Genomic DNA, 12,603 nt, shown 5'->3' with positions numbered 1-12,603 from the left:
ACAAGGAAGGAGGAACTGTGATCTGATTTGGGTGGACACTAGTACCCTGCTGTAGGACAAAGAAAGAATGTGACTTTCCTAGAAGATACAGGTTATCAGAAAATGGTACATGTCAGAAAATGGCACATGTCTAAATATTCCAAGAGATTAAATACTGTGAAGTGGGGGGAATGGCAAGCTTTCTCATATTCTTTAATCTCATATCTCTTGGCTGATTATGTTGCCAAGACATATCGAGTGTCTATGTGGCCCTCTTCAGTGTTACAGAAAATATTTCTCCTGAGATCTCAGCACTTCAGAAGGGTGAATCAGTACAGCCTGAGCATAGGACCCTGCAATATAAATATAATATCTATTGTCTGGAATACAAGGAAATACATCATTCCATTACAGAAACATATAAAAAACATAGTACAAACTAGCAGTGAACCAGATATAGAGTTGTTACAGGTAAAAGCATGAAAGCCACTGTGCATGAGGCAGGACAAATAAAACGACGTAAGTGAAAGGGAGAAGAGAGGTGATGTTACAGTAGGATTGTCCACTGTTTGCATAAGTCTCCCACAACTATTATGTCCACCACAACCTTGACACTTTCCTTGTTTTTCAGCCAACAATATTTATCACCAGTAATAGAAAGAATGGTAATTCCCACAGTCAAGTATAAGGATGAAAAATTCCTTTGCATATTCACAGATATAGAATAAACCCATTGGAAGATAAAATAGTTTAAACATCTAAAGTCAGAGGTGCAGGCATGGACTTTCTGAACAGAACTGCAGTTGAATAATAATTAACAGCTCAAATCAATAAATGGGGTAATATCAAATTGAAGCACTTTTATGCACCAAGGGAATCAATTGGTAGCAGGAGGATCCATCCGACAGAATGGGAAAAACTTCTACCAGGTATTCCTCAGGCTGAGTACTAATATCTAGAATATATTGAGTACTCAAAAACATCAGACCACCCGAAGTGAAAAGACCCAGTCAAGATATGGGCAAATGATAACTCGAGGCCTTTATATTTAAATGGTCACAACTAGAGACCATACTCATAAGTGAAATAAATCAAACATACATGTGCAAGCACCGCATTGTGTCACTAGTGTAAAACTTGAAAGAGTTAATTTAAACTCGGAGGTATGATAGACACTGTGAAATGATAGGAAACCACTGAAGAGTAAAGGGCTTCTGGGATGTGGCAAAAGAGAAGGGAAAGAAGGAGAAATTTTGTATGTATGTATATACAGGATAGATAACATGGTTGTTCTTCTATCTGCTGTTTCTATGCTGAAAGAAACTGTCAATGAGTCTTTGGTTGACCAGTATTGCATGTCTATATCTGTTTTCATGAGAAGCCACTTTGAAGATATCAATATGTAATACAACCACCATTGTTAATTCCCTACCACTTTGTTTGTAACTCTGTATTGTCTGTACTGTGCTTGTGATATGTTGTAAAATGTTGTATGTCTGTTAATGTTTCCCTCCTTTTATCTTTAAAATAAAATAAAAAAAGATATGGGCAAATGAAATGAATAGACACTTCTCAAAAGAATAACTACAAGTGGCTGACAAATATTTCTCATCGCTGGCCATTAGGGAAATGCAAATTGAAACAATGGTAAGATTTCATCTTTCACCAAAAAGAATGGAAACTATCAAGACAGCAGTGAATAACAAATGCTGCTGTGGCACTGGCCAAAGGGAGCCCCACTACTTTGTTGGTGGAATATAAGCTGGTACAACCACTGTGTAAACCAGTATGGAGATTTCTCAAAGAACTAAAATTAGAAATTCCTTTCAGTAAACCACAGACATCAGCAATACACCTGTCTCAGCTATCCTTGTATATATATATATATATATATAAATTATGTTTTCCATTTTAAAGAGAAAAGAAAAAAACAACAAAAACAAATACATAAACAGAACAGCATAGAGAACAATAAAAACGATACAGAATTTCAAAATAAGGTCATAGGTTGTTAACAATGGTTGTTGTATTACGTAATATTATCTTCAAAATGGTTGCACGGATAACCAGATATTGGCATGTATGATAGATGAAAGGAACAGTCAATGCTTCAAATTTTCTTTTTTCTTGACCAATTTTGCATGCTTGTACCTGGTAATCAGAGCGACTGATCTGAAATCAACAATATGCAGTATAAGAACCATTGTTGAATTCCTACCACCTTGTATGGTGAAGCTCTGCATCGCTTCCAATGCTTTTTGTATTACTTGTTACTCTCTTTGATTGTTTGATCAATCTTACATTCTTACATCTGGTGGACTGAGGAACATCGTTGAAGATAACAGTATGTGATGTAGCAACCATTGTAAATTCCTATCATTTTGTTTGGAGGTCACCTATCATTTCTGTTGTTTTTGTGTTGTTTTCATTTTGCATTCATTGTTGTTGGTTACTTTTTTAATTTTTAAAATATACCTGTTTTGAATTTGGCATCAGGAAAATCTAATTTTAGTATCATATAGTTGGGAGAATGCTTGATGTGGCCAGAATTGTTCAGAGACCACAGGGTTCATCATGTGTCCGCTGTAGGATCAATTTCAATTCAGCACAACATGGAAGGATCTCAAGTAAAATCTGTAACGGGAAAAAAGCCATCTCAGAGGAACTATGTACCATGTGATTCTCTCTATAAATCTTATGAAATGAAAACAAAAACATTCAAAGGCAAAGGGATAGTATGCTTATTGATTATCCTGTTAGCGGAGATGGAGGATTCCAAGGACACAAGGGATCTGGTGGTATGAGTGCTTGATTCACTGATCTGATTGTGGTGATGTTCCCAAAGAGATGAATATTTCAAAATTTCTTAAAGTTATGGCTAGTTTCACTGTAATTATGCCTAGTTTTTTATTTATCCAGTCTACAAAGTAAGAAAAAGTATATAAAAATAGTCTACAACGTTAAGCACTGGTGTGTGGTCCAGAAGGAGATGACAACTTGGGGGACTCTTGAAAATAGGAAGAGGATGGGTGACGGAGACACAGGATGGCCCATCAGAGGTCAAGTATGAGATGAGCAGAGTTGGACTGGTCCTCCCATCCCCTGAACTTCAGGACAAAGAGAGCACAGGATTCTCTTCAATTTTTTACAGTAAAGAAGGGCAGGACCACGTGTGTACATGGACAACATTTCCTAGTGAGTGACTGAGAGGGCAGAGGTGAGGCGAAACCACAGTCCAAGACTTTTCTTTGGATGTACTGGTAGCTGTAGTGGCAGCAAAATGAGAAACCACAGGCCAGGCCTGAGCCACAGGTCCTGGGCATTCACCCACCTGGCAGAGGAGGAAGAAGATTTTGACTTAGCTTCCCCATGGGGCTGGAGCACCGTGCGAGCACCGAGGCTACTGTCATAAGACCCACAGTAATAGTCAGCCTCGTCCTCAGATTGGAGCCCACTGATGGTCAGGGAGGCTGTGTTGCCAGATTTGGAGCCAGAGTATCGATCAGAGACCCCGGATGGTCGATCGCTATTGCCATAGATGATGAGTTTGGGAGCCACTCCTGAGAGCTGCTGGTACCACTGGACATAATAGCCCCCAATATTGCTGCTGCTTCCGGTGCAGGAGATGGTGACCGTCTCTCCTGGAGACCCAGACACTGAGGGCGGCTGAGTCAGCACAGCCTGGGCCCAGGACCCTGCAAGTGGGAGAGACACAGAGATGGTGATCCGCTTCTAAGTCCAACAGAGAAAGCAGGTCCCCTCATTTCCTAAGCCCTCTCCCTGCCTGCTGTCCAGTCACCTGTGCAGTGAGCCAGGAGGCTGAAGAGGAGAGGGCGCCAGGCCATGGTGGAGGTCATCCCCGAGTCCTGCCTTCCGACCCCACAGTAGAGCAGAGCTTCCCTCAAGCCTCTGTCTTGCCCTTTTCATAATCTGAGAGGGGAAGGCTCCACCCATGCAAATGAGGCTCCTGTCAGGTTTCTTATCTCACCTGGGTTGGGGCGCCCTCCTATGTCAGAAAGAGTTAATTGCATGGGTAACAGAGGGGCTGGATTGTCTTTGGGGATGGGAGAGTTACAGCTATGAGACTTGAGCAAAAGATGTGTGTATGCGGGTGCCTCTTCACAATTCTGATCACCCTTAGATCACTCAATAATGTGCTGCTAATGCCCCCTAGTGTGCAGGTTCTGACATACCATGCTGTGTGACATAGTGACTACAGCTTCTCAGGGACAGACTTGCCTCCTCATTTCCTCTGGGTCATCATCTCCAATCAGACCCTTCTGTGACCTCCCACTACCTCAGGAGTTTGGACATGAAGATGCTATAAGATATGCCTGGCTTCTGATCCTGGAATAGGTGGGTTACATTCTAACCATCTTGTCACAAAGAGGTGTTGTATTTGTGAATGGACTTTCTGTTGTAGAGCACCAAGCACAGTGACTTGTGATTTCACCAATAGCTGAGTCTGCTGTGGTTTTAGCACTGGCTGAGTCTAAAGTGTCTTGAAGTCAGAAGTAATGGAAGAGCCTGTGAGCTTCAGCTGCTTTTAATGGAACTAATAAATGGATAACACATCACAGGATTCTCAGTGCCATTACTTATTAGACTACTATCAAGTCCACATGAGATACAAATTCATTCTCACCAGAGTGGCCATAAGAAAAATGATGATAAAAACAAGTGCTGGTAACGATGTGTGGAGAAACAGGAACCTTTGTACATTGTCCATAGAAATATAAGTTGATGCAGCCATTTTAAAAGGTGCTAAGTTACAGTATTTCCTCTAATAAGCTTACTGTATGACCCAGAAATTCCTCTTGTAGTTACTTGCCCAAGAGAGATGAAAATACATCCACGGACAAACTTGAAACCTTCATATATGTCATGGTTTACACCTAGATGTCCCTCCAAAGCCTCGTGTGCTCATAGGTGCAGGTTTGGGGAGGTGCTAGATCATGTGGCGTGACTATCATCAGTACATTAGTCCCTGGATAAGGTTATAGCTGACTTGCTGTTAGGAGCTGGAATCTGGGTGGAAGAGGTGGATCAATGAGGGCCTGGGCTTGAAGGGTTTAGTCTTCCCAGCTCGCCCTTCACTGTCTCCCTCTCTGTCCTTCCCACTCGCCATGTCTTGAGCTGTTTCTCCTCTGCTGCTTAAATGCAGATCTCATCATGCTCATTTTGATTTTCTTCTATTCTTGGAAACAGCTATCACCAGCACCTTGAACATTACAGCTTTATTATTCCTTACAGCACATTTCCATTAATCCGCATGACGTCATACTAGATATCACCCTTGGAGACATGCTTCTGTCTTCCAAATCCTTCCCAACACAACAGCACTGCTGGAGAGGTAACTCCCTATATGTTTGCACAGTAACTGCTGTTGTAAAATTATCCTGAGAAATGGGGAAGGATGTTGGATTTATGTACCATTGTTGAAAAGATAGACATTTGAGGAAGGGGACAACTTCTGGGTAGTGGTGGAGGCTCCAGATAATACAAATACAGAAAATTGAAAGACTGTTAGGAGAAAAATGGGGAAGGGAACTGAATGTCAGCTATTGTATTTTAGCTATGACTGTTAATCAATTTCTTTAAGAAAATAAATCAGAGGTTATGAGTATACATAGCCTCTTGGTTCTATCATACAGTTCAAAATCAAATATATATACTCTATAATTCAATCAACAGTTTAGAGCAAAGGTTTATAATTGAGTTGCATATGCACATTTGTCAAATGAGTTATGCTATTAACTATTAAAATATTTCTATTGAGTGCTTTTGGAGGACCCAACTTAAAGCTAATCACTGAGTTAATAATTGCTTCAAACATCCAATATTGTTGATCAGGAATCCAGTGTACCTCTTCCGTGTGTACAGTGCACCACTGTGTTCATAGTAGTGATAAGAAAATGAGCAGAGGATGGATTTTTGTCTCATTACTTCAAGGCCTGCAACTCATTGCGCTCATAATGTTCTTTTTCTGGACTCAAATAGTAATAACAAGTATCATCTCCGTGCTGGAGCTAAGACATGTTCAGAGACTCAAACTGCCCAGCCTGAATCCAGAGAAGCATTTCAAGGACACGGAGGGCCAGTGGTCTCTGAGGATCACAAGCTTAGGTATAATACATGGTGCTGCCACACTAGAATTCTAATCCAGTTAGCAAGATTATTGCTATTTCTATCACAGATGATTGTGGCTGTCTGTCCCTGGTGGTTGATCAGTGACACCAACTGATTCAGCTCTACCTAGTCCACACACACACTGCGGGGTGGCAGACACAGAGCAGTTTCCTGCTCAGTAAACTGACATTCTAGATATTTGTTCTAAATATAATCATGCGATATGTGGCCTTTTTTAGTTGGCTCCTTCTGCTACTTTTAGAAATCCTAGGAAAGAACCCTTAGTGAGCTGGGGCATAATGTGAGGTATCAAGATCCTGTAGCATTTAAGTTAATTTTAGTAGTTTATTTACAAAAGAGAAGAAGAAATAGAAGAAAGAGGGGAAAAGAAAAAATCAATATAAGAAATAAAATATAAGAGGGAGGAGCTGAGGGATAGCTGAAGGTATGAAGAGAAAACAACAAAGCAAGAAAAGGATGAGACTGTAAAGAGGAGGAGAGAAATGAGATAAGGAGATTGTATCTAACTACTGAGATAACAGTTAAATAAGGTTAGATAACACCACAAAGCATCCCTTGAAGTGAGCATATGTGGCTTAACCACAGGGAATATTTTGCAAGCAACAAAAAATTTATGCACATAGCTATAAACGTATACACACATATACACAAAGGCCCACAACCCAAAAAGTAAAAAGAGGAAAATACACACAAACACAAAAATAAAAATAAGCAAAAAGTATACAAATATACAAAGGGTGCGATGCTCAGGGAGCCTCCGAATGTTGGCACACTTCCTCGCCTCCAGCTGACAGGTAATGACCTCATGTTGGTGAGGCAGTGACCTCGCCCCTGAGTACTGTCCTGAAGGCTTTGCTCTGCCCCTTTTACTCACAGGTCACTCTTGGTTTTGCAAGGTTTTAATCTGATCCAGGATTTTAGAGATTTCTGGGGGCCTGCGGGAAATAGGCACTGATGTGGGCTGTGTTCTGCACCCTCAGTGATCCCGCATCCCAGTTGCTCAGCTTCACATAGGATCTCCTTGCAGTGGTGTTTAGGGCTTGGCAGGAGGGAGCCTTGTGTGCGGCGCTCAGCAGCACTTGGAGGGCGGTGGGAGGAGGGCGTCTCACGTGAGTGGGAAACTCAGCAGCACTTGGGAGGTGGTGGTGGAGGGAGTGTGCGTGGTCTGGCCCTGCTTGTTTCCTCTCTCTTCCTCCTACCCCACCAGTCACAGTCACCAGAAACCCCTGCGATCCCTACTGTCTAATAGTGTCTTCAATGTCCAGTTCTGCCTCTGTAAGAAAGACCCGCCCTTTGGTCCTGTCTTCCCCAGTGCTCCCAGGTCCTAACGCAGTCACTGCCCTCTCGGGGAGGGCATGAAGCCATAGAATGGCTCATGCTTCACTCAGTTCCCCGACCCAAAGCGGTCCTCTGCCGTGAATATCTTGCTCACTGGCTCCACCTTCTGGTGGTAGTAGAATCAGTACAAGCGGGCACTGTACAGTGGCTGTCAGGCTTGGTGCCCAGCGACAGCCCAGAAGCTACTGCTGCGTTCAGCTTCTTTTCTCAGAGGGATTTGAACTTTCCCCAAGATGTTCCATCCATGGACCTGCGATGTGAGCAATGCCCCGTTCAAGCGGCCCTGCTCCTTTTTCTAAACACACAGTCACGGAATCTCACCTCATAGTCTTCTCTTTCAAGTTGTCCTCTTATGATTGGGTTTTGGTTCACCCCTTGTGTCCGAGTAACTACAAACCAAGGTGTTTTCTGAGCATTTGTTGTGCACAGCTGCCTCTAGATAGTTTTTATGGTCAATGACTCCTATGATGTTTAAAATCCAGCTCATATCACATTTAAATATATCTACTAGTTCATATCTTAAAACAGTCATCTTTTTATTTTAGCAAAACAATGTAATTTTATATGTATCCAATTTTGAGATAGAGATCTACAATATAATGAAAGAGAAAGAATGAGGAGGACAGGGGCTGGGGATTTAGCTCAGCGGCAAAGCGCTTGCCTGGCAAGCGCAAGGTTGTGAGTTCCGTTCCCGGTACTGGAGAAAAACCAAAAAAAAAAAAAAAAAGAATGAGGAGGACAAAGTAGGTATCTAAAATCATATATAACAGTTTCCATAAGCCACTTTAAAATGCTGAAATCAATGAAAATTCCATGATGAAAATAACCTTTGCAAGTATTATAGAGTCTTACATAATTACATTTCTCCATCCACTCAAGAGATCCATACCCTAACACTGCACATTCTCAGACATTCCCAAGTCACCATGGACAGAATAATTATGACCTCTGCAGAATGTAAGGGTAGTGATTAGGAGTCAATGCTGAGTGTGAAGTTTGAGAAAGTGGCTATTGAAGGTGAACCCAGCACACCATGAGCCTATCATGCTGCAATAGGAACAAAGAGTAGCTCCCTGGGCAGTTCTAGGAAGATGTCTTTTAATACAGTCAGAATCTATGGAAATTTGTGAAAGACCACATTGCTGAGGCCTGCTCCCCCTATATACTTCAAGTCCATTTACTGTCAAGAATTTCCATCCACATTATGTCACATACACAGTACTGAGTGTTCAGAAACTTTTCCTTAATTGAACATCTGCTGCATCATTCCTATCTTGTCAGTTCTACTCTTTGCAAACTTCACAGTCTCCACCCTCCAGATAATTTAAAAAGTCTGACTGTTTACCCTACTTTGATCCAGGCAAATTGTATGAGTTTATTACAGATACCACTTTGTAGTAGTGTAATTTTTTTTGGCTTTTATATTTATTAATAACTCATCGAATACTCAAATTTGGTATTATATGTTTTTGCAGTACTGAGATTCCTGTCGAACTGGATGATATATTACTTTTGGAAATTGAAAATATGCAATGTTTTCTATAAAGATCTAGACCAGTGGTGGCAAGCCTATGGCATTGGTTTTATTGTGTTTTTCTTTTAAGGGAAAAAGTGGTGATGTATGAGTTGCTTTTCTAAACTAAAATCTCAGTATTCGGGTTTCATTGTAGTGTTGGCACTTTGCAGTAAGTAAGTGGGCTTTGGGTTGCAGTTTGGGCACTTTTCTCTAAAAGGGTCAGCCCTGATCTGGACTCTGTAAATGACACTCAGTACCATGTAACCTAATCATTGCAGGAGATTCAGAAGGTGGTAGAGATAACCGAATGATCAACTACCTAACTACCTGCATGCTTGTGACAGGAGCAGTGGCAGTGGAAATGCGTCCCTGGAGTCCTTTTCCTGACTCCATATGAAACTCATTGTCTAAGAGTTGAGGATGATAGAGTAAAGAAACATCTTGGTCGAGGTGAGAAGGCCCCCAGAGTTGTATTTGCTCTAACAAAGTTGCTGCAGCTCAGATGCTCTCATCTCCAAGTGTTTCTTATTCTATGCTCAGGCACATTTTAAGTTAGGTTTCTTCCTAGACATTTGATTGGGTGGTATGATTATCCATCCATCTCTACCTGGACTTATGGACAACTCCATAAGCAGGGAGAATGAAATAGAAAGCAACAGTGTGGGTTAGAGCCCAGGGTTTGTAGTATGTTGGGAGGTCCGGGTGCAGGAAAATCACACTGCAATGAGGACACTCCTTACCTAAGTGTGTGGCAGCCTATAAAGTACTCTCCTCTGTAGCCTGTGCCACAGCTCTGCCTTTTCAGGACAGGTGCAGCAGTGTCCCCTGCCTGCCTCAGATCCCAGTTCTCAAGTACCTCTGACATTTGGAATACTGATTTTGGCAGATTGATTCGTGCAATCTTAGTTCAAAAGGTTTCTGAACAAGTAACAAGCATCCATGTTGTTTGGGATTTAGACTACAGTTCTTTGTGGTCAATCATGCCCTCCAGACAGGCAAATACAGGTTGTACTTCACAGGGCTTATGATACCAGATGTGTCATTATCGCCTGTCATGTGAGTTTGCTTCTGTCTTTTGCGTGGGCTCATGTCCATACTTTGAACATCCTTAACCAAAAGCATAGCTCTAGGTCTCCACATAGATCTCACTTTTACTAATTGCACATGGGTGAATTTTGCAGGTGGTTGTTTTCTTCTTGTTGTAGCCAGTTCTGAACTAAGGAACCCTCATGATCTCTCACTGTCATGAACCATGATCATATTTATATGCTGAGAGTTCCACGGAGGTCATTGGTTTTTACTTTATAAGATCTGGGTCAAAAATAGCAGATATTCTTCCAATATCATCCCAATCAAAGAATGAGAGACAAAGAAAAAAAAACCCGTAAGTCTGTGGTTGAGTTACAGGAAGTGAGCCCCTGAGGAGTGTGAGGGTCATGCCCTGTATCTGAGCATGTTCAAGAGAAACAGAGAAACCTAGAAAGTCAACTTTCTTGAGATTTCAGAGCTCAGAGAATGATTGGCACAAACGGGGGCAAAAGTAGAGACATGGAGGGCATAAAACAGCTTTATTTATAGACACATGGGTGTCCTTGTCAACTCGCCCTGCACCTGGAGCTCTATTTTTCTTTTGGGGCACAAGTGATTATGATTGCTAGGAGAAGCATGCAACAAAACATGTGCTTTCAGTCAGTTAATAAAGATGGAGTACAGAATGGCCTGAGGCTATCTGGTTTAATTAGCTTTGAGTGACAAGTGACAACATGAGCAGACATTGAGTTGGCAGTCACCATATTCAGTGACAAATGCATACTTACTCATTCCAGTTTACTTCTTTGGGAAATTCTGACAAAAAGGACACTTGCTATGAATAGTAACAGAAGGGAGTTTGGAAGCAACACTTCTCGGGCTTCTGGAATGTTTGGTTAAAGATTAGAACTCATCTGAAGGACAATAGTCAGCAGAACCAACAATAAGTTATTCTCAGAAGATGTTTTCTCTGGTCATTGTAGTCTTCCTGCCCTCTGGTAAGCTTCCTGCCTGCTAAGTGTGCTTAATCTAGTTAGACCTATGTCATGGAACAGGTCATCATTTTCTGGCCCAGTCCCCTGACCAAAACTGCTACACAATATGTTGCAAAATCCTTTATTTCTTGTTATGTCCTTTAGTTATAAATAAATAACTGCAGATTTCTCAGTTGGTTGCTGTTTTCCTGAAACTTTAGAATCATCCCCTCTGGGTTCTCTCAGTGACTGAACTAAGTCTCATCTCTGAGTACACTTTTATTTTCTACACAGCCACAGAAGCACACTATGACACACTTCTTCCTAAACCAGGGACTCTTGCTGGCAGTGGATTGAATACGTGTTTGACTATGGCAACCAGTCTTGATTGCAGGCTGGAACTAAAGTTGGTGCAGGATGGGGTTTTGAAAAACCTGGAGATAAAAATGGGACTGAGTCTCATTCCAGTGTAAGATCCCTGACGTCATGGGCCCTAGATGTCTGAACCTCTGTCCTGAGCACATAGAACTAATTCTGGAAAATGTAGATGCTTGGAAAATGGAGTGGACCAACGTCTGTATCCATTGACTTTTCTGAGTTAGAGTGGGTTCTGTGTCCAGCTTCTTTCCTGATACTATGATAGAGAGTTAAGCGGGGCAGAAATATTATATGGAGTTAGATAGGGCAAGGCTCTTGAGAACCAGGAAAAAGGTGAAACACACCTCAACCGTGGCCAGAGACAAATCTGTTAGAGACCACGCCTCAAGATAACGACAAGATCATCAGGCCTGTATACTTTCTCAACAGACAAACAACAGGCTTAATGAAGCCTAGAGAAACATCCGTCACCCCCGTTAGGTGACCAAGGCCCCCAGACCTATCATTTCCTAGGAAAAATATTTGTTCTTTCCATGCATTCTTGTTACAAGACTTGCTTTTCCATTAGATCACTATTATCTAAGTGACTATACTTGTATCTTTACGGGTTAATCATAGCTTTAACCCACGTCTTAGCTATGTGGGTATTGCTCTGTAAAATTTCCCTACATAGTGGGGTCCACCCCCACCAGGCTGCCCATTCCATTCAGGACCCTTCCTGTTCCTCTGATAGGAGCTTTCTGTCCTCTCAATAAATATCTTCCTACTCTAAATCTCTGCCGTTCCTAGAATTCATTCTTGAATTTTAGAGAACACAGCGTATCAGGCATCTAACAGGTTGTTTCCCTTGTATCACATTTGGAGGTTCTGATATAACCCCTGAAACAGGACCCTGGATTCAGGGAAAAAGAAGTTTGAGAGAGGAAGTTCTGCGAATAGGGACAAAGAGTCCTTAATTCTGTAAATCTAATCCAGATTCCCACTTTCCAGCCCCCTGTGGAATGAATGAGAAGGTGAAAACCAGAAGAGCTCAAGTTGTAAGGGCACACTTATAGAATACAAGACTTGTAGGCATACTATCGCCAAAGTTAGACATCAATTCGAGACCTGTGACCAGAGGCTCCTGCTGCTTGTCACATAGATAGCTTACTAAATTCAGTCAGCCTTGTCTATCTGCTTCTCTTTGATAATGTCCTGGGACAACTTGACTGTGTCCAGTTTGTGTTTTCCTTAATTAAA

At 41.7% G+C, this 12,603-nt stretch overlaps 1 protein-coding gene and 1 gene segment (V, D, J or C); one reads left to right on the top strand and one right to left on the bottom strand.

Annotated features, from left to right (window-relative positions):
* The window catches only part of LOC102009145, a 718,028-nt gene extending 714,160 nt beyond the window's left edge, over nt 1-3,868 (bottom strand). Inside the window, 2 exon segments of the V gene segment in view lie at nt 3,371-3,674; nt 3,779-3,868. Of these exon segments, the coding sequence occupies nt 3,371-3,674; nt 3,779-3,836 (362 nt within the window).
* LOC102020204 (low affinity sodium-glucose cotransporter-like) overlaps nt 1-12,603 on the top strand; it is a 134,889-nt gene that overhangs the window by 24,735 nt on the left and 97,551 nt on the right. The window lies entirely within an intron of this gene.

The sequence above is a fragment of the Chinchilla lanigera genome, unplaced genomic scaffold (assembly GCF_000276665.1).
Source record: "Chinchilla lanigera isolate Chin_1 unplaced genomic scaffold, ChiLan1.0 scaffold00054, whole genome shotgun sequence".
Taxonomy (NCBI): Eukaryota; Metazoa; Chordata; class Mammalia; order Rodentia; family Chinchillidae; genus Chinchilla; species Chinchilla lanigera.
This window is presented reverse-complemented; position numbering and strand designations above follow the sequence as displayed.